Source organism: Ictidomys tridecemlineatus, chromosome 11 (genome assembly GCF_052094955.1).
Source record: "Ictidomys tridecemlineatus isolate mIctTri1 chromosome 11, mIctTri1.hap1, whole genome shotgun sequence".
NCBI lineage: Eukaryota > Metazoa > Chordata > Mammalia > Rodentia > Sciuridae > Ictidomys > Ictidomys tridecemlineatus.
In genome coordinates, this window is record NC_135487.1 from 106,864,085 (window position 1) to 106,885,461 (window position 21,377).

Sequence of the window (21,377 nt, forward strand, 5' to 3'; positions counted from 1 at the left end):
AGTGAACCTATTTCCTCGCAGGAACCAACACTCTCACAAGGCTGAGCGGAGATCACTGTTCCCTAGGGATCTCCCAGATAAAAGTTTATGGTGTCTAGTGGAATGCTGGCCTCTGGTGATATTCGAGGCCTGTTCCTCTCTGCAGCGGATTGAGGGGGCACAAAGACCAGCCGTGCATTTCAACCTCCTTGTCACAGAAGCTACCAGAATCCAGCATCTGGAATGTGCTGGGCACTCTGCTAAGAGTTGTATACCTATCAGGTTCCTTTAAAGTTCATATCAACCCTATGAAATATTTATCATCAAATCTCCATTTCATCAATAGGAAAAGTGAGGCTTAGGGGGAATGAAGGAAATGGCTTCAGAATTGAAGCCAGGTCTGATTTCAAAGCTCTCACATTTTTGACCCCTACATTCTAAGCAGCGCAGACCAGCTGTGGCACAGATGAGAGGGTTGACTCTCTTCCCCAACCGTTTGCAGCACGCTGGTCCTTATCATTATTTTGCACAGTTTTAATTGCTATGGTCCTAGCAGAAGGGTTTAGAGAATTGATTCAGGGATTTTAGATCAAGAAAAACAGAAAGATCCTTGGTTTTAGAGGTCAATGCCATGTATGTCTGGAACAGGCAATTAATAAACTCCATTCACTCCCCAGATCAGTCCCACATCAAACTGATGTTGGATCGGCTGAAGGCAACGTCAAACTCATCCTTGAAAACAGGAAATCTAGTCTGAGAGGCCCCTGGCACCCACACATGCCCTGTGCCACCCTCGGGGCCAAGATCCTCATAATACCCACAAACACGTTCGCTCGTTCATTCACTAATCTGTATTTAATGAATGTTTCCTATGTTCCACAAACTTACTTACATGGGTGAACAAAATAGACATCTCTGCTGCAAAGAGGACCCCTACCTTTTCAGAATCCAGCTGAGATTTAATACCAGATTTCAAAACCCAGTAGAGAAGAGGGATAATTGTGAGAGGGATGTTAGAACTTGGCATAAAAATACCTCTCGCCCCAAACCCTCTGATCCGGAACAGTCTTTGTGATTACCTATGGCTTTACTATGAGCTCTCTCTCTCTCTCTCTTTTGCACATCACTTTAATTATACCAGAGAAGATAGTGTGAGGACCAGGACAGCAAAATCCTATTTCCCTCAGGAGCCCCAAGAGTCCTTAGTGAATTTCTGTCCCCAGCACACACTTATTTCAGTATTAAAATGAAATCGACATTGGCTGTATTTTGAGGGAAGCCGACTTACTGCTGCCTGAGAATTTTCTGCATGTCAGCAAAGGTTCCCTAAGCTCTTCACTGTGTCCTGATGTGTGTCAGCAGCTTTGGTGGATAGAGGAGGTTGGGGGGATGGGGTCTCCTTGGGGGGCTTTTGGCCTGGTGAAGGGTACCACAGAGACAATTGGAGGCTGAAGCAGAGGCTCCCAGAGGTTCAAAGATGCAGTAAATAAACCGGGTGCAGTGACATATGCCCCTAATCCCAGGTACATGGGGAGGCTGAGGCAAGAGGATCATAAATTAGAGGCCAGTCTCAGCAACTTAGAGAGACCCTGTTTCAAAATAAAGAATAAAAAGGGCTGGGGATGCAGCTCAGTGGTAGAAAGCAACTGGGCTCAATTGCCAGTAGGAGAGATGGAAGAGGAAGTGCAGTAAGTAAATGCAGGTTATACTGAATTAATATTTCCTGACCACTCTTTCCTAAAACCACAGTTTCCTAGGCCTGATACCTCATCTTCTTCCACCTTCACGAGGTTGCGCTTTGCCCCACGTATTTTCAGCAGGACCTTCTCCCCTGTATGGCAAATGTGGTTATACCTAGGAGTCTTCTAGAGAATAAGTAATCAACAAATACAAAGGAAAACTTTTCCATACATTCCCAGCCAAGTTCAGAGTTGTCTCCTGAGTGGTTTTACACTCTTAATTGGAATCATTACAAGGGCCTCTTGGAGAAGGTCTAGGGAAACAAACTGAGACGTTCCCCCCACTTGCTGTCCTAAATGTCCAGAACGTTCTACAAGCCATTGAGCTTGAGCTGTTGTTTGGGAGGCTTTATCTCTCTTACTCCTGGGGGCAATTCGAGCTGATGGAGAAGGAGGTTCCCAGGCCTCAAGCTGCAAGTGCAAATACCTTCCACGACCACCTGTAGAATTAATTCTACACTTGTGGAACCATGGAGGATCAAGCCATGTCCAGCCTGCAGGTCTCTGCAGTTGTTCCAAACAAGCCTCTCCGGCGTTGCTGGCATGGCCCTGTATTTCTATTCTGCTGGAGCTCAGCTCCCTTGGTGTTGAGGCTGAGGCTGGGAGGCCTGCAGGAAAAGCTCAGATAAAAAATGCGCTTTGCTTTTCAGTGGATTTGCTCCTTTGACTCAGTACACAGGGCTGCTGCCCTAGGCCTGTGTGGGCCTGCAAACATTTGCACAAACTTGACAAAACCCTTCTTGAAGTCCTGGGGCCTCATATAAACTGTGAAGATTGTCTTTACTTTGTCTCCTATATATTTCCTTCGGATTCCCTCTCCTTCCTCTAAGAGAAAGAATGGTGGTAATAGCTCGTCTCTACTGAGTGCTCATGATGTGTCAGGCACAAGGCTAAACGTTCATGTGGATTAACTCGCTTTTCAGATTAGGAAACTGCAATAATTTGGATCTTGAATGGCCCTTAAAGGCCAATTTGTTGATGGCTTGGTCCTCAGCCTATAGCACTAATAGGAGGTAGTGGAGACCTTCAAGAGGTAGGGGCTGGTGGAGGGAAGTTGGGTCATTGGGGCCATGCCCTTGAAGGGATATTAAGACCCTGGCCCCTCTTCTTCCTCTCTCTTTGCTTCCATGAGGTGAACAGGCCTCTGCCATGTGCTCCCACCATGAGGTCCCAGGCTGCCACAGACCAAAGAAATAGGGCCCAGAGGACATGAATTGAAACCTCTGGAACTGTGAGCCCAAATCAATCTTTTATTTATGAATTATTTTCAATGCTGAGGATTGAATCCAAGATCTTGCACATGTTAAGCAGATGCTCCATCACTCGGGTACCCCTTCCCTCCTTTAAGTTGATTTTTCTCAGGTATTTTGTCACAGTGAAGGAAAACTAACACAGAAACCACAGCCTTTACACAGAAAAGAAGGGACAGAAGTGGATGCAGGTCTTTGTCTCCTGCGCTGGTGCTCCTAGTCTAAGAATAGCACAGGTCTTGCTCTTTCTTCCTGAACGCTCAACCAAATCTTAATGTCTGGATTTGGGGAGGTTGCATGGTAGGCCACATGAGTAAGAGAGGTACCTGAATAGCCTGTGATGTCCATTGCCTTGAGGTTGCGACATTTGATCACCGTGAGGGTTAGCCTGCCGGCCGTGGGCAGGTAGCAGAGGGAGAACATGATCTCTCCCAAGTCCACGCTTTCCTGCAAAGAAGCACACAAGAAGGCAGGTGAGAGGCACACATGGGCTTTCTCCCTGTGCAGGGGCCATGGGGCACTCTGGGGCCCAGGAGAAAACTCTTGGAGTCACAGGGCCATGTGCTCAAGACCCAAGGGACTAGCCTCCATGGTAGGAGTAACTGGGTACAAAATAACCATATTGCTCTTTCAATAGAATTTACCCCCTTCAATATTATTTCTCATTTCTTTTTAAATTTTTGAGGCAGGGTCTTCCTAAGTTTCTGAGGCTGGCTTCAAACTTGCTATTCTCCTGTCTCAGTCTCCTGATTAGCTGGGATGAGAGGCAGGTGCCATCAGGTGCCCAGCTTCTCTCTGGCTTTTGATCAGATTCTGGTCCCAGTCCTTCCCATTCTGCTTTGGTCTGACTTGCCTCGTGGGCACCCTTTGTCTGCAGCCGCCCTGGATGGTCCATTCCAGTTCTCCAGCTCACCCTTCCCTATCTCTGGTCCCCTTGACTTCATGCCCATCCAGGGTCAAGGCTAGTGGTTGTGGTAGTGTCCTGGATGGGATCAAGCTCTAGCCATCGGGTGGCCCCTCTCCTAGCAGATCTGCAATTCTTTTCTGCCTCTGCTCCTCAGCTCGGTCATTCTTTGCCAATCCCCAACTTTCCAGAAACACACCCAGCTCTCTAACTTCAAGTCTTGGTGTGGACTTAAAAGGAACTGACACCCTGCTTGGGACATGCTGCCAACCAAGGAGATGTACCCTTGTCATCCCGGGTTTGACCCCAGGCTTTAGATCTTCTCTGACCTTTTTCCTTAAATGTGATCATCCTCCAAAAATAAACCCAGCAAGGAACACACACTCCGCTGCTTCTCCTGTCCCAAGAATCATCATGGCTGGGGATCCCTGGAAGTTTTCTAAGAAAACAGAACTTCCCTCCCTAGAAGTTTTAATATCTTCCTAGAACGAAGGCAAGCATGTCCATCTGTTGTATTAGATAGCACTCTGACAGACTGCTTCCTTTTCCTGTTCCCCATTTACTGAAATGGGGTAAAGTTGACTTGGAACTCAAGCTACAGAGATGTTTGCTCCCATACGGCTCCCAGAGCTAGGTTTGAAGAAGTGGAGCTCAGGGTTTGTGCTTATTCATACATTCATTCAACAATATTTATTAAGCACCTGCTATGTGCTAGGTCTTGACCTGAGTGCTGGGAATACAGGAGAGAACAAAAGAGACAAAAAAAAAAAAATCCCTGCCTTTGTGGAGCTTGAATTTTATTAGGGCCAAGGACAATTTTAAAAAGTCAATAAATAAGTTAGATAATCAAAAGTATCAAGGAAAAAAAATGTAAGGCAGAGAAGAGGATATGAAATGACCAGGGTGGGGTTACAGTTGTAATTTTAGCCCGGGAAGGCCTTCCTGAGGAGGTGACTTCTGAGCAGGAGAGAAGTTAGGTGGTTTTGTCCATTCCCCTCTCAAAGGACCACCCTCTATTGGAGAGGGTTGGAGTTCCCACCAGCCTGGAGAATTAGCCAAGACTCCCCCTACCCAACCCCTTCCAGGGCATGTGATCCCAAAGTTCCCCTCTAGGTGGCGCTGGCACCCACCCTTCCCTAACCCCACACTTGCCTTTTGTCCACCTATCCTCGCCCCCAGTCAAATTCCAGGCAGAGTGACAGAAGGTGACTATCCCCAGTTCCCCAGGAGGCAGGTCAGACTGGAGCCAGAGTAGGGATACCCCAGCAGGGCCAGTCACCTGCGCCAGCACACATGCCCCTGACCTCCAGAGAGCCAGTGATCCAAGACCATCACCTATGCAGCTTGTCTATGATGTTTTTCCACCTTTGAGGTTCACAGCAGCTCTGGGAGGCAGGGATTGTTGCCATTACATCCTGCATTTACTCAGGTTGAAAAGCCTTGCCTGGCTAGCTGAGCCCCATCTCTTGGGAGAGCGCTCCTCATATTCCACCATGAATAGAACCCCTGACAGCTCACTAGGGTGCATCTCAAGGTAACCTTGAGATGTCCCTTTGACCACACAGCACTCTTTTTTTGTTATTGTTGGATGATCCACTCATGTTTGCTGAATGCCAAAGGTACGGTGCTTTGTGGAGAGTATATATTCCTCCCCACTCCCCACCCCGCTCTTAACTCATGTAATTTAGGGGGGTGTAGCCAGTTCAAGGAAAGTGCTAGGACCCCCATATTCCTCAGGTGCATCTCCTGTCTCCCTAGTCTCTTTGTTAATGGAGGGAAACACAGAAGAATTCCCCAATGTTGTGGGAACGTGGTCAGATCTCCTGTGGCAGGGATGGTGCATCTGACTGAATGGTCCATCTCTGACAGAGAAACAAGGTACAAAGAGAAGCCCAACTCCCTTTATTTCCCTTTTAAGTTCCCCAAGGTTTGAGCCTGACCAAAGTTACAGACTCGCTAAGCCAGTAATGGACTGTCCACTGAGCACATGCCAGGTACTCTACAAAGTTCTTTGCTAAATTCTCTCTGTGAGTCTTAGCATAGCCCTATGAGGCAGGTGTCTTTATTATCCCCATTGCAAGAGGGAGAAAATGAATGTTTGGTGAAGTTAAGGGACTCACCCAAGGTTGCGTGGCCAGCGAGTGCTCTGGTGCCAGACTTTCTTGTGTCAGTGCCACTGCTCATATGCCCTCAGTGGCTCCCTTATTTGGCTTCTGAATCAAGGCTCATCCTCTTTGCTTGCATTTGAGGCTCTCAACAGTTGGGCTCTGTCTTACCTCCTCACCTGATTCTCTCTCCTCCCTCTCTGCCAGCTCTCTGCTCCACGTGGTTGGTGTATCTTTGGTCACTTTAGCCAGAATGCCTCTCTCTCTCCTCTTTGCTTGGACAATCTATACCTGCTATGGGACCCAGGGTTGTTTATTACCCCCAGGGCCCCTGCCTCAGGGTCCAGCTTGCATTGAGCATCTCCCCCACATCCTGCAGTGTTTTCTGCCCCAAAGAGCTCACAGGAACCACCAAGTCACCTTTGACCTGCATCTGTGCCCCCCCCCATCCCCAGCATATAATGAGAGGCCCTTTTGGGACAAGGTTCTTGCCTTACTCTTTTTTTTTTAAGTATTTTTTTTTTTAAGTTGTAGATGGACGCAATACCATCATTTATTTATTTATTTGTATGTGGTGCTGAGGATCCAACCCAGTGCCTCACATGTGCTAGGCAAGCACTCCACCACTGAGCCACAGCCCCTAGTCCCCTCACTCTTGACTTTTGCTTCAGAGGTACCCAACGGCACACAAGAGTGGCTACATATTTGCCTGCAGGAAGGGAGGATTCCATTTTAGCTAAAAGAACCCTGGCAAGAATAGTTCTGTCTATCAGTGCTACGATCAAGTTAGGGCCCTGAGAAGAATTCTGGAAGCTGCTACAGCCCCTCTGAGAGGGAGTAAATAGGCTACTGTCACCATGTCCCCACCACCGCCATCCTACAGAAGCTAAGTTGTACTTTCACAGCCTGTCTCCACTGGGGAGTTTGAGTTAGTTTGTCTGTGGACCTGGGAGGTTATAAGGGTTCCTTCAGGGTAAATGGAACTTTCTGGGGCTCTAGGAATTGCTCTCAAGGCTGGCTCCTTCCAGGAGCTTGGGCCTATAGACACTCTTTTTGCAGGGCTTTCCTTCCTTCTAGAACCATGGCACCTGAGGGACATGGGGGTACTGAGTCTGCGTACACTGTGGAGCCCCCACTCCAGACCCTGCACCCAACAGTGACTTCCACCTTCCATCTGTGGGCCCATACAAGCTAAGGGACAGATCTAGGATCCTACTGGGACATGGAGGCAGAGAGGAAATGGGACCAGGACCCTTGAAGCCCAGTCTTGGGGCTTCTGCTTTAGATGATCTGGTCTTATCAGGCCTGAGGGCGAGTTGGCTGTTCTTGACTCAGTAGATTGAAGAGGTACTGTTCCCCTGAACAAGCAGGCAGCAGGGGACTGGGTTATTTGATAAAGGAAAATAAATAGGTTAATTTTGAGTAAATAGAGAGACGGGAGCTAAGCAAACAGAGATAGTCAGCATCTCCTGGTGGCCACCCTCCTTCTCTGGCAAGCTGAGCCCAGCTCAACCCAAATGGCCGCCCTCACCTGACCCTCTCTCTGCCCCATTCTGTCTCAGGGGGTTTCAGCCCTAGATTCCACATACCTTACCAGACTTCTAATCCACATTAGAAATGTTTGAGACTTTGGACTTTAATAAAACCAGGGGTGACCAGGGGCAGCAGAACAGCCAACACCTTATTGCTTTCATCTCTACCTGCTGTTGGAGAGGCCGCCTTAGGGCCCCTGGCTGGTAATGAGCTCCCTGGTGCAGGAGAGGTCACTGTAGTCCAGAAAGCTGCAGAAACCAGCTTGGCCCTCCCAACTCCTCACCTAGGGGCTGATGAAGGGGATCTGAGCTCCACAGCAGCTGGCCTCAAGTCTAGACTAGTGTTTGGAGAGGGTGGGTCTGCTGCCAAGGGAGGGAAAACCAGGAGACATCTGTCCTCAAGGGCAGCCTGTCTGCCTGACATCCTTGCCTATAATAGTGGCATGCTCCTGAGCAGTGCCCAGGGTGCCTGCGCAGGGAGATTCTAAATGGCCCACTGACTGCAGCACTGTTCTTGATGGTACCAGAGCGGCCCACCTGCACAGCTGTTACAGATTTTTCTCCTTGACGCACTTACATAGCCCTAGGCATGAGGGGCGGGGATTCTATCTGTGGGCTGGCTGCCTAGGAAAAGCACTGAGCCACAAGTCAAGAGAGCCTGACTTTTAGTCTCTCTGCCGCCAATTAGCCATGAGACCTTGACCAAGTCATTTCACATCTTTGAGCTTTAATCTATGAAACGAAGGGGTTGTACTAGATGATTTTCTGGCAACCGTGAGGACTGAGAATGCAAACTGGAAAATCCATTATTAACCACCATCAACTGAGACAGCCCAATGGTGCTTGGCTGGTGTCCGTGGACCTCCTCAAGGCATCCAGAAATTTCATTTTGAAATCCAAATGCTCTCATTCCTTCAGTCCCTGGATGCCCTACTGTTCTCCAGGGCGAGCCACGCTTCTTCCTAAAGAGGCGATGAGTGGTATCAATGCCTCCAAGTCTGCCCTGGGAATCCAGGCTGAGCAAAGCAAGAACAGTGCTTCCCCATCTCTTAGAGAACACTTCTAGTCTCTTAATCATTAAGCAACTTGTCTTGAGTCTCTCATCATCAGCAGAGGAGCATCCACTACACTTTTAGAAAAGTCACAGGAGACCTAAAAATGATCTTGGAAGCACTGGGCAGGAAGTGCTGTTAAGTTACTTTGGGGCAGGGGGGCCGGAAGAGAAATGGGTGGAAGCCAATTTGGCTCTGATGAGCACAGAAACATCCAGTATGCAACCCCTCTGTGGAGGCTCTAGTCTCGGTGCTGGGGGTACAGAGATGATTCAGCATGGAGGCCAGACACTCAGGGCCAGGGAATCAGCTCCCACAGCAACACCCCTCTCTGCATAAGATCCAGTCCTACCTTTTACATTAATTTGAGGGTTATATGATGGATGCTTGTGTTCCTAATTATTAGAGCCTTTTGAGGGTGGGGTTGGGATCCTATTCTATGCATCATTTTACTTCTCATTTCTAACTCAGTGCCTGATGCATGGGAAGTGATGGGCGAATATTCGTTTGGGGTCAGGCTTAGGTCCAATTTCCAGCTGTGAGTCCTATGAGCAGGGTGACCTACTGAACCTTTCATTGCCTTGGATTCCTAACCTGCAAAATGGGAATAATCTAGGACCTTCCTCTTAGGGTTGTTGCAAAGATTAAATGAAATAATTTGTGCAAAGTGCTTGGCATAGAGTAAGCACTGAGAATGTATCAGCTGCTGTTATGATCATTATTACTGTTATAAGGAACTTGTGGTCATGGGGTAAGGCAGGGGAGAGAAAGGCATAGATGTAAGAATTACTGTTTGGTTTGATCAGTATAATAATAGAGGTGTGGGCCAGATGTGGACAAGGAGAGGAACAAACAATAAACTCTGCCAGGGGAATCAGGGTAGGCTGCTCAGAGCCCTGATAGGTGACAGGATCTAGACGGGTGAGTGAAAGGAGCTTTTTTAGCAGAGAAAACCGAGCCAGGGCATTTCCAGCAGAGGGATCAGCAGTGTATAAAGACCCAGAAGGGGCGTGGAGTGTTCAGGAGCGTGCCAGGCTCCATGTGCACAGAAGGCAGGGTGGGGGATGGGATGGGGACAGATGAAGCTGGGAACAGGGGCAGGTCCTTGTGGCCCTTACTTAGGTGTTTTTCCTTCCTTCTGCAGGTGATAGGAGACTGTCTCCGCTCTCCATTTCCCACTCAGCCCACACTGTCACCTTCCATCCAGTCCCTGACGCCAGAGACCACGAGAGTGCGCATCACTCATTCCCTATGCATCGACTGACTGTGAGTCTGGAGAGGTGGGCCTGTCAAGGAGACCGAGTCCCTGCCCTCCAGGAGCTGGTATTGTGGGGGAGGGAGACAAAAATAAGGAAAGCGAGACAGTCTCCAAGGGAACCAGTGAGGGTCACAAACCAGGCGAAGGGGCCACTTTAGACAGAGTGGTTTCAAAAAATCAGGAGGACACGGCGGCCAAGAGTAGAAGGGACAGTGGTAGGTAGAGAGGCCAGCAAGGAGCGCCAGGGCCTGGCACCCGTGTGGAAGGGGAGGTGGCTTGGTCCTGGCTACAGTGAAGAATGAGGACCAGGGAGAGATAAGAAGGGGGAGCACAGGGGGAGTCTTGAAGGCCTGTGGCTCTCACTCCCTGTGAGAAGCAGAGCCCTCTCGGGTGTAGAAGGTTTAGAGACTTTAGTGGGATTGGAAGGAGCTGATGGCAGAGGGAAGAGTGGAAGGGTCCTCAAGTCCTGGCCACCACATCCAGTCACCTACCGAGCTGTGCACTCTCCCTTCTAGGTGGCCCTGGGCCCTCCCTCTCCCTCCCCACTGAGCTGCCTTAGCTCTGACCTCTACCCTCTCTCTCCTGCTGTTTCTAACTCTGCCCTTCCCCTCCCATCCAGCCTCCCTGCTGGCGTCAGGAGGTTGCTCTCCTGCTCAAAATTCTTCAATGGCTCCCCGTTTCACTCTTGTTTTGGAGTTGGACAACCTGGTCTTCAGATGAAGTGTCACCCCCAGAGCCCAAATGTATATAATGATGAAAAGTGGCTCCGAGAAAGGGCACCCCGAGCTCCTGCGTCAATCCCTCAGCCTATTTCCTTGGAGCTTCTAGCACTTGGCCTGAAAATCACGGACCCACCGAGTCAAAGGGCCGTCAAGCTTCTTCATGAGTCAGCCCTGGCCTTCCACCACTCTACCCCAGGTGCCATAAAAACCATTCACAATTACTGAGTGCCTACTATGTGCCATCGGTTCAGAGTGTTTTTACATGTTAAGGCATAGATAGATAGATAGATAAAATCTTCACAAAAACCTCATGAGACGGTTACTAGGAGCCGCTCCACTTTTTACACAGAGACACTTTTGACACAAAGAGGTGACACAACTGGCCCCAAGATGCGAAGCTCCTGAAGGGCAGAGCTGAGCTGTGAAGCCAGGCTCAGGAGTCCCCACTTTTAGTTTGTACCCCATCCTGCCTCTGAGTCCCTTTCTCCCCTCCACGCTCCTCCCTGCTCTTCCCACTGCCTGAAATCACTTCTCCATGCCCCGGACTATGCTGGACAACGACACTGTCCTTTCTAGGCCGCTGTCCTGTTGCCTCTTTGTAGGTCACCTCCCCTGACTCCCTGCCCTCATTTGGAGGTGTGCTCCCTTTGCCCTTGGGTTGTACAGTTCTGGGGACAAGTGTGATAACACTCAAATACAAAGACAGGACGTATTCGACAAAATCAGCAGGATCTGGCGACCTGCTGTTGAGGGGAGCAGAGACTGACACTCAGCCCGCCCTGCGGGCCCTGCACCCCCTGAAGCTGGATTTGTTTTCTTCTGGGAGAGGGGAGCCTTGGAGGTGGGTGCTCCTTCCCTGCTGTGAGCACAGGGCCTGGGTGACTGTGGATTGGTTCCCTGAACCTCCTCAGGCCTGGGCTTCCAGAGATCCAGCACGATGCTGGGGGTGGCTGGGGTGGAAGGGCGGGATGTGTCTGTTGTGTGGTTCTGGCTTGGGGCTCCTGCAGGGCTGGGGCCGCCTGTGTTTCTTCTGAGTTCCACGCCTTCTTTTTCTCTCAAGTGATTTTCTGCCCTAAAGGCCTCGGTGCATCGTGGATAAATGATGAGCCAGAACTGAGGTGTCTTAAACAAGCTCACATACCCAGCTGTGGCCTGCAGTGTGGCCACTGACAGCTCAGGACCTGTCCTGGAGGAGAAGGACCCTCCAGTCCTGGGGAGCAGAGGAGTGGGGGAGGAGGGTGAGATCCTCCAGGCTGTGCTGGATCCTGGAGGACCCCTAGAGAGACTAAAGCACATCAGCAGGAGGCACATGTCTCTGTATCTGAGCATCTTCGGGGACACAGATGGCTTTATTTGGGAGACTTCCTCCGCCCCTCCTCTGTGAACCCGCCCTTGAAAAGAGGTTTAGTCTTTCACATGCACCATTACTTTTGGGCAAATATCCATGAGTCAGAACCACGCTGGGGGTTGGCTAATGACTTCTAAGAAAGTGGGTGGAGAGGGGCACCAGGGTGCGGAAGGGAGCCTGAGGAGAGCAGAGTTTGGAGAAGTTCTAGAAGAGTTGGGGGCAACAGCTGGTCAAGCCAGAGAGTCTGCACCCTGAAGCATTCTTCCATGAGCGGCCAGTGCCTGGGACCTCACCTCAAATCTGCTCTGCCACCGGTTCTTCATTATGACGGATGGTGGAGCCTGTGACCCTGGCTTCTTTGTCTCCTTGGAGGTGGATACCCTGGAGATTTAGCTCCTTACCCAACTCCTATTCCCCACACTCCAGAACCTCTTGGTCTTGCTGAACTTCCGTTGGGCCTTCTTCCCACCTCTCTAGCCTCTTCTAGGGGCTCATCAGGACTCAGACCTGGGCCCTCTTCTCTCCTTGCTCGTCCATAATGTTGATGCCCGTCTCCACGCTCCTGACTCCCCATTTATGGCCCCTTTATAGACCTCTCTTCTAGGCTCCAGACTCACATATCCAGCATGACATAGCCACGCAGTTGGTCTCCCAGAGCCAAAAAACACCTCAGAGGCTCAAGGTGACCTTTCCCTCTTCCATTTACAATCACCTTTCACTTTCCCCAAGTCAGTAAATGGCCTTCCACCTGCCCCTCTGCTCAACCAGAAATGAGGCAGCACTCGGACCCCGCCTTCCTCTCTCCTTTGCAACGAGTTCCAACATCACCAAGCTCTGCCAATTCTACCTCCAAATTCTATCTCCAGTGCCCCACCTGCTTCCATCTCCCTTGCCCTAAGGAGCCGAAGTCGCATCTACCTGCCTGCAGGCACTGCATCCTAACCCATCTCCCTGCTTCTCTTCCTTCACCTGCCCCATTCGCCACACAGTGGCCAAGGTGATGTCCCCAAAATGTCAGAAGGATGGCATTACACTTCCCTTGAAAACCCTCCAAAGGCCAGGCACAGTGGCGCCAGCCTGGAACCCCAGCTATTCAGGAGGCTGAGGCAGGAGGATCGCAAGTTCGGGACCAACCTAGGCAACTTAACGAGACCCTGTCTCAAAATTAAAAAAATGAAAAAAGGCTGGGGAGTGGCTCAGTGGCAAAGTGCCCCTGGGTCCAATCCCCATTCCAAAGAAACCCCTCCAACGGCTTCCCCTTGTATGAGGAATAAAACCCCAGACCCCCAAGGCCCTCCCCACTGGGCTGACTGTTCAGCCTCACCCCGGCAATGGCTCTCCTTACCGTGCTCAGCCTCACCGGCTTTCAGATCCTCACGGGGACCTGGGTTTTTCCTGCCCCCAGAACATTCTGTTCCTTCTATTGATCATTTTGTTCCAGCTTTTCACATGGCAGATGCCCACTTGTCCTCAGGCTGCCCCCCTCCCCAGGCCCACTCCAGACGATGTGGGGCCTGGGTCTGTTTCACCAGGATGAGGGTGGGGCAAACAAGGTACAAAAATGAACGAGGTGCTCACTCTTGGGTTTGTGCACGCCTCAAGAGGCAATGCCCCTTTGGGGCTGGGGCTGTGGCTCAGAGGCAGCGTCCTCGCCTAGCATGCATGAGGCACTGGGCTCAATCCTCAGCACCACATAAAAATAAGCAAATAAAATTTGAAAAACTTCTGTTGGCTTAATTGTTAAAAAAAAAAAAAAAAAAGAGGGAATGCCCCTTAAATGTTGTCCCGGGGTGCCTTGCTGGCCTTGGCCTGGTGTGCATTTTATGTTTTACTCTCCACTGAGCACAGGGGCAGGTGTATACTACATGCTGGCAATTGTTGAATTATAAGCAACTCAGTCTTGTGGGGCTTGCCTGGTTAAGAAGGTGCTGAAAAGAACTGGTATCAGGAGTAGGCACATGCTCAGTCTCAGCCTCTGTTCTCCCCAGGAGGGTCGCAATGTGGAGCCTGGATGTTTGAATTATTGACAAGCTCCTCAGGTGAGTCTGAAGTATCCTAGGTTTGTAATAAAAGGGAGAGGAGATTCTGAGACTGCCCTGGGTCAGACCCTACTAGAACAACCATTGCAACGAATATGTCCTAAAGCAACCAACATCATTTGATATCAGGGCTGCTGGGCTAGTTACAATTATAATAGGGCCTCCTCCGCTCTCAGGAGGCTGAGGCAGGAGGATCGAAAGTTCAAAGTCGGCCTTAGCAATTTAGCAAGGCCCTAAGCAACTTAGCCAGACCCTGTTTCAAAAATTAAAAAAAATAAGGGGCTGGGGATGTGGCTCAAGCGGTAGAGCGCTCGCCTGGCATGCGTGCGGCCCGGGTTCGATCCTCAGCACCACATACAAAAACAAAGATGTTGTGTCCGCCGAAAACTAAAAAATGAATATTAAAATTTTAAAAAAATTTAAAAATAATAAAAAGGACTGGGGCTGTGGCTGAGTGGTTAGGTGACCCTGGGTTCAATCCCTGGTACCAAAAAAAAAAGTAGGGGTGCTCTTCTTTGTTAGGTGCAAATAAGGGTTCTGCTGGTCCTGGTCGGAGTGGAGTGTTTGCTGTCTATCATCCTTGGCCTTTTTCTTGTGCATCATAAGACGTGATGTGGACAGTTCAATCCACCCAGATACACTTCCCTCCACCCCACCTTCTGCCTTTGGTTATTGAGGATGAGGGGTGCTGAGGACCTGTGTTGGAAGGGAGAAACACTAGTAAGGAACCTCCAAGACTTAAGAGTATAAGGCCCCCTTCTGCCAGCCTCCACCTGAGAGGAGACAAATGCATGTTGTCCCCCTGCATTACAGATTGTGAGAGAATCAATTTCCTGCTCACTTGAACCATCTAGTGAGGCACCTTGGCCTCGGTCTGTCATTTATCATCAGAAGCACCTGGTATGTCATCATCTCACTAAGAGCTACATTGCTCCAGTGGTTACTGCCTCATAGGAGATGGGAAAAGAGCAGGAAGCTGGGCCAGCAGTGGAGAGAACCCCAGGGCCCTGCTCTTGTCCCCATGCATAGATGTTGCTGACTGGGGCACAGTCCCCAGCACTATGATGAGGAAACCCTTGTACATAAAGAAGTTCTGAGCACGTGAAATGTTCCCCCATCTCCTGTAGAGCTGGACTTCTGTTTTCTTGCTTCCTAGGGTTCTGGGGAGAGAGTGAGGGGGGTCTGCATCCTTACAGGCTTCTTGGGAAAGTCAAAGGTGTCAAACTTTTTTTTTCTTTGGTATTGGAAATTGAACTCAGGGGCCCTCAACCACTGAGCCACATCCCCAGCCCTGTTTTGTATTTTACTTAGAGACAGGGTCTCACTGAGTTGCTTAGTGCCTTGCCCTTGCTGAGGCTGGCTTTGAACTCATGATCCTCCTGCTTCAGCCTCCTGAGCCACTGGGATTACAGACATGCCCCACCGCGCCCAGCCAAAGGGGTCAATCTTGAGATTCTTTTCCTCGGTTGAGGATCTTTAAGGACCATAGCAAGGCAATTCCAATCCCATATCACTAGGACGCAAGAGGCCACAGTGATGGGTCAACTTGTCCAGTCCCAGATCCCATGCAGGACCACACTAAACAATCAACACCTCTGAAAAAACTCACTCCTATTTTTTCCCGTGTTCTTCTACCCTGGAACTCAGACATTGTCACCTTGATGTCCAAGCCTATGGGGAGTCGCTCTGAATGACCACGCCTTCCAGTCCTGAAGCAGGGGGCTCTGACCGATTCATAGTGACTCGGGCGTTGCACCAGCCTGGATAGCAAGGCGTGTCTTCAGGTGTAGACGTACCCACTGGGGTTGAGTTACACTCACCTGCTCCCTGGTAATCCTACCCCTTCTGCCCTTTTATGGACAGAACTTTCTAAGAACAGTGTCCTCCCCAATAAAAGCTCACTTCTGAATGTGCCTCCCTCTCTCTCGTCAGCCTCTTGTGACTTTAAAGCCGTCCTGAAGCTTGTATCAAGGTAATTTGTGTCTGTGTTTTAGTTTGCGTCACCCCAAGTGACCTTAGTTCAGCCGCCAGTGCTGGATGGGGGTGGCACAAGCCAATGACTGCTGGGGCACCTAGGCCCTTCCCTCTTAGCTAGCTTAGGCATTATGCCTTGAAATCCAGGGTTGGTTGTTTGTTTTGTTTTTCAGCAATGGGAACTGAACCTGGAACGCTCTACCACTGAGCTATGTCCTCCGTCCTTTTTTTAATCTTTATTTTGAGACACGGTCTCACTAACCTGCCAAGTCTGGCCTCGAATTTACAATCCTCTTGCTTCAGCCTTCCAAGCAGCTGGGAATACAGGCGTGCACCACCATATTCATCAAAGCCTGGATCGGTTTTGACTCAATTTTTCTCTTCTCCAAAAGAAACTCAGAGCCCTTGGCCTTCTAAAATTTCTAGACATTTTGGTGTCCTTCATCTAGATCCATGATAAGCCATCAACAACCAACTCTTGACTTGGGGGTCTAGTGGGAAGCTGGGGTATTGATCCTTTATACAACTAGAGGGGAGAGATCAGGTGTTAGTACAAACAGTCCCAGTGGGGCATGCACGGGGTTTGGGGTTCAAATCCCTGCCCTACTGATTTCCAGCTGTTTGACTATGAAGGTCACTGAACTTCTCTGACTCTGACCATTGGCAGTATTGTCATGCCTGAGGTGGCTTCCTATTGAGCAGGTCCTCTAAGCCTCTGATTTGGAGGCAACCACAAGGAGGGCACGGCCAGTTGCTAGTGGACCAACCAAAACTCACATGCAGCAAACATATAATCTGGAAACCTCTCATTCTCCTGCCATATGGATGCGGGCAGTGGCCCTGCATGTGCTGAGCATGCTGTCCCATCTGCCTGCCAGATGGGCTGTGGGACCAGGTATACCCTGTGGATATCTGAGAGGAGGAAGGGGCAGCTGCCTTGGGGGTGTCCCTGGGTGGAGTGTGGGAATGAGGAATTCTTTGGGCTGGTTTCAGAGGCCAGAGGAGGCTTAGGGACCCCAGGGAAGCGGTGCTGATTTGCAGGCTGCCTCTTCCTTCCCTCCCAACCCTGGGCTTCCCTCCCTATCAGACTTTCATCAGGTGGGATTGGGGAGGGGTTCTTCAAGGCCCTCTCAGTATTGAGGTTCTAGCTCTGGTGCCCAGCAACAGATGAACTTCAGGGAAATGTCAAGCCGAGAGCCAGGAGAACTAGGTTAGAATGTGCCGTTGTGCTGCTGACCAGCTGGATGAGGTAGGCAAGGCACTGTGCCTCCCTGAGCCGTGGTACCCCTTCCTGCTACGTCCCGCTGACTGTGACTGGTGGCAACCTGGGGCTGGCTTTAGCCATCTCTGAGATGCATTTGGACCACGCATCACTGCGTCACCGAAGGAGCAGTAAGTCGTGTGGGAGAAGAGGAAGAAGGAGGAGGGAACGGGGCTCCAGGATCCCAAAGATGCTCAAGGAAGACTGGAGCTCTTTGCTGGGAGGTTGTTCTGCAGCAGGCCCCGGGCCTCCCTCCCCCCTCTGCTCGCCGGGGAGGAAGATGATGAAATGCCAAATTAGCTCCATTATTGTAACTCCTCCAAAAATTATAGACCGCATGTTCTGCCAGAGTTGGCTAATGTCTCCCACTGGTGAGCAGGTGACACTAATGGTTATTTCCTCCCTCCCAGGCAGTGAGTGAGGCTCAGGCTGGGAGTGGGAGGAAGGGATCCATGCAGAATTTTGAGGCTCCTCCTGCCCTGGTACCAGGACCACACAGCCCAGGGGGCTGCCTGAACTCCACAGCAGTTTCCAGATCCTTCTTTCTTTCCCTGTCTAACAGGAACTGCCTCTTTGCCCTGCAGGATCCAAGAAAAGCAGCTGGCCCAGGAAGCACTGCGCCTGGCCTGGAGGTGGGTCTTACTGCAGGCCACACCCCTGGCCCTCAGGCCCACTGGCCCGGGTCCTGCGGTGGCTGCTGACAGCGGCCTGCTGCTCCCTGGCTCTGCCTATGGCTCAGGCTTCTTCTCCAAGTCGTGCCCAGCTCTTCCTGCCTCCCACACAGCACGAGCATTTCCTCTCTCACCTCTTCTTGCCTCCCCCACCCCCATCTGCCTCTCCTCTCACACCAGACACAGCCATCTCCTGTCTGTGGCAGCTGAGGCGACTCCTTCTCAAGGAGGCAGAGTGGAAGTTAGCCCCTTCCCAGCAGGCCCTGCAGTGGGAAATCAGATTCCTCCACCAGGCGCAGCTCCTGGAAACCTTGACCACTGCCGTCCACATGCTATGGTCCTGCCAGGCGCCCAAACAGCTCTGCTTCAGTTCATTTCGTTCCTGGAAGAAATGGTGGGAACTGGACCTGCCTGCCTAATGCCTCCAAGGAACTTCCCGAGGAGCCCCTGCTGCAGTTAGTAGTTTCAGGAAGACTTCGCTGTGGGAGGCAGAGAGAGCTCAAAAATGCTCTGAGATTACAAAGGTCCCTTCTCGGCTTACAGATCAGAAAATTGAGGTTTTGAAAGGTTGTGTGGTCTTGCAATGCCCAATGGAATTTTCTGGCTCCTGCATGACGGTGGAATCCCTTTCTCTTCCTTTACAATTCCATCTCACCGTGTATACATTGAGTATTTACTAAATACAGGGCCAGGGTTCAGTGCTATAGGGGGCCTCCATAGAAACAAGTCTGGTGGGTGGCAGTGGAGAGCCGGGGGGGCCTGGGCTCCTGTGGAACCCAGGAACACAGTGAGGATGAGGGAGGACCCTGTTCTGCTGAAGATATGAGGTGACCCCCAAAAACTCTCTGTGTGAGACAATGCAAGAAGGTTTCGAGGAGAAACGGTTATGAGACTCTTAACCCAATCAGTGAACTAATCTCCTGAGAGGGATCAACTGAGTGGTGAGTGGGTGTGGCTGGAGGAGGGGGGCATTAGGGGCATGCTGTGGGGGGCTAAGCATCCTCTCTCAGCCTTGAGTCTGGGGGTGCTGGTTTGGCATTGCACGCTGTAGGCTGCATGATGCAGGTGACCTCCACCTTCGCTCGGCAAAGAAGTTTGTTCAAGCTGTGGACTTGGGTTCTACCCAATGGAATCCATGACGCCCCTTGAAACCTTATCTCCTGCCTTATTTGGTGAAGAATATTCTATCGAAAATCCTTTGTCTCCTTTTTCCTATAAATAAAGGCACTTGTTCTCTTCCCTTCCAGCGTGGAAGAGGACCCTTGAGGTCGCACAGGAGTCCTACCCTCGATATGAAAATGACTTCTGTGTCCCTCTCCCTGGGGCCATGAATGGTCTGGACCCAGGGCTTGGTGAGGAGGACCTGGCTGGCTGAGACCCAGTCCTATGTCACAAAAAAGACACTCTGTTGCATGGTGCAAAGGAGCTACTGATGCTGCACTGATGGGGGCGGGGAAGGAGGAGCTCTGCCAAACCTTGCACTTCTCATGCTGAAGGCAGGGTTTAGTTGAACCTGTCCCTGCTACTAAGCTCACTAGGGAGCCCACCTGCAGAAGAGGGATAGGTAATGACTCTAGGGCTCACCCAGTTAGGTTGTTAGTCCCCTGGGAGATTACAGGGCTCTGCAGAATTTTGTTTTTACTTTGTTTTGTTTTTTGGTACCAGGGATTGAACTCAGGGGCACTTGACCATTGTATTTTATTTAGAGACAGGGTCTCGCTGAATTGCTTAGTGCCTTGCTTTTGCCGAGGCTGGCTTTGAACTCCCATCCTCGTGCCTCAGCCTCCCAAGCCACTGGGATTACAGGTGTGCTCCAGAGAGTCTTTAGGATGTCTCAGTCACATCATCTGAGAGGAGACCAATGGCCCTTCCCACTCCTAACATCTCAGGGAACCCAAAGCTTCACTGAGGGTAAATGGACAGAGGCCATGTCCTCTGTGAAAATCTGACCTGGGGGCCATCAGACCTCTGAGCCTCACTGCCTGCCCCCAGCCAGCACACCTCCCGATCTTCTTCCCTCTATTCTCCACACCACATCCTTCCCTTCTTTCCAGGATTCTTCCAGAACCACTTAATCCTGGAAAATTCCAGGCCTAACCCAGCCAAGGCACCAACCCCCTCTCGCAGTCCAGAGTAGATTCCTGTCCCCGTGGCCTTCATATGACTTTCTCAGCCACAGACGTTCTCTGGGTATTATCAAAATGTTAATCAGGTGTCCTTGGGAGAGTGGGCATTTCTTTTTCTTTTTTCTTTTCTTTCTTTCTTTTTTTTAATATCTGTATTTTCTAAAATATCTAAAACAAAAGTGTAATAGTTTGCCTTGAGGCCAAGCAGGGTAAAATATATATTAGAGTGATACAGCATTTTGAAAAACTGCCCTGTTTGGGTTCTCTGCTCTATTACTTTAAAACCATGTGACTCCAGGGAATTTCCCTAGCTTTCCTCATCTATAAAATGGAAATACTGACTTCTTAATGTATTGATAAGGTTAAATGAGATAATCTACTTGGAAAATTATCTACAAACACATTAGGTATGGGAGCAATAGACTGGGGCAAGAACCCAGGTAGTTCCTGGGTCTTGTTGAGATTTTATTGCGTCCTAATCACAACCCTGCAATGGAGGTTATTTTTCATATGTGACTACTGAGGAAACAGAGAGGTGATGTGATTTTCTGGGGTCACACAGCAGGGGCAGGCTTCAAGCCCTGGTCTCCTGTCTCCAAGCCCTGCCTCCCTGCAGGTTTCTAGAGGGCTGGCCCTGAGTCTGTCCCAAATCCAACTGCTTTGCTGGCCTCCTGGATACTGACCCATAGCCTGGCTGAATGTGTGGCCCTGAACCGTTCTATCCCTTATCAGTGTCTCAGCTTCCCCAGGAGTGAGACAGAGATCACTGTCATCCTTCTTTTTCAAACACCATCCAAGGTGACACAGTTTCAAACTTATACCCATCCTTCTAGGTATTAATAAGCTGCACAGTCTTTAGAGTGCAAGATCTTCTCTTCCAAATGCAGTTTCTTATGAGAACCAAAAAGTGTCCCTCTTGGGGGGGGTGTAGCTGGAGTCCTCTGGTGGGGGAGGAAGGAGTGACAGTCAAACAGGGCAGAATTGGAGCAAGGTCCTCCCAGCTCCCCCGGTGTGCCGGATCTGGCGTGTGTGTGTGTGTGTGTGTGTGTGTGTGTGTGTGTGTGTGTGTGTGTGTGTGCTGTGTGCGTGAGTGCGCTCCTGTACCCACACGCCTGGGACTGCCAGGGGTCTGGCTCCAGCTGGCTGGACTCGAGGTGGGCAGCAGGGGACGGTGCTGAGATTCTCCTTTCCTATCTCATGCAAGAGGAAAGAGTTGAGCCAGAGTGACTCTGGCAAAGATTTCCCAAATAGGGTCGGGGGGATATTTTTCCTTAGGGAACACTCACTCTCTAAAGAGAGCTGGGTATCTGCCCAGGCTTGGATGGGATTTATTAAAAAAATTTTTAAAAAGCCCTGTCAGCAGGACTTGGAATTAGGAAGGCCTTCTCTCCTCCTTTCCCCCTGGCCTCTTTTTCTC

General features: G+C 50.4%; 1 protein-coding gene across 6 annotated transcripts in view; it reads right to left on the bottom strand.

Moving 5' to 3' along the window:
* The window catches only part of Syt6 (synaptotagmin 6), a 61,052-nt gene that overhangs the window by 11,285 nt on the left and 28,390 nt on the right, over nt 1–21,377 (bottom strand). For all 6 annotated transcript variants that reach the window (XR_002485382.3, XM_005337651.5, XM_040287353.2 and 3 more), the window contains exon 4: nt 3,295–3,415. Coding sequence is in view for 5 of the 6 variants with exons in the window: in XM_005337651.5 (XP_005337708.1) it covers nt 3,295–3,415 (121 nt within the window). In the remaining variant the exon portion in view is untranslated. The remainder of the gene's footprint in view (nt 1–3,294; nt 3,416–21,377) is intronic.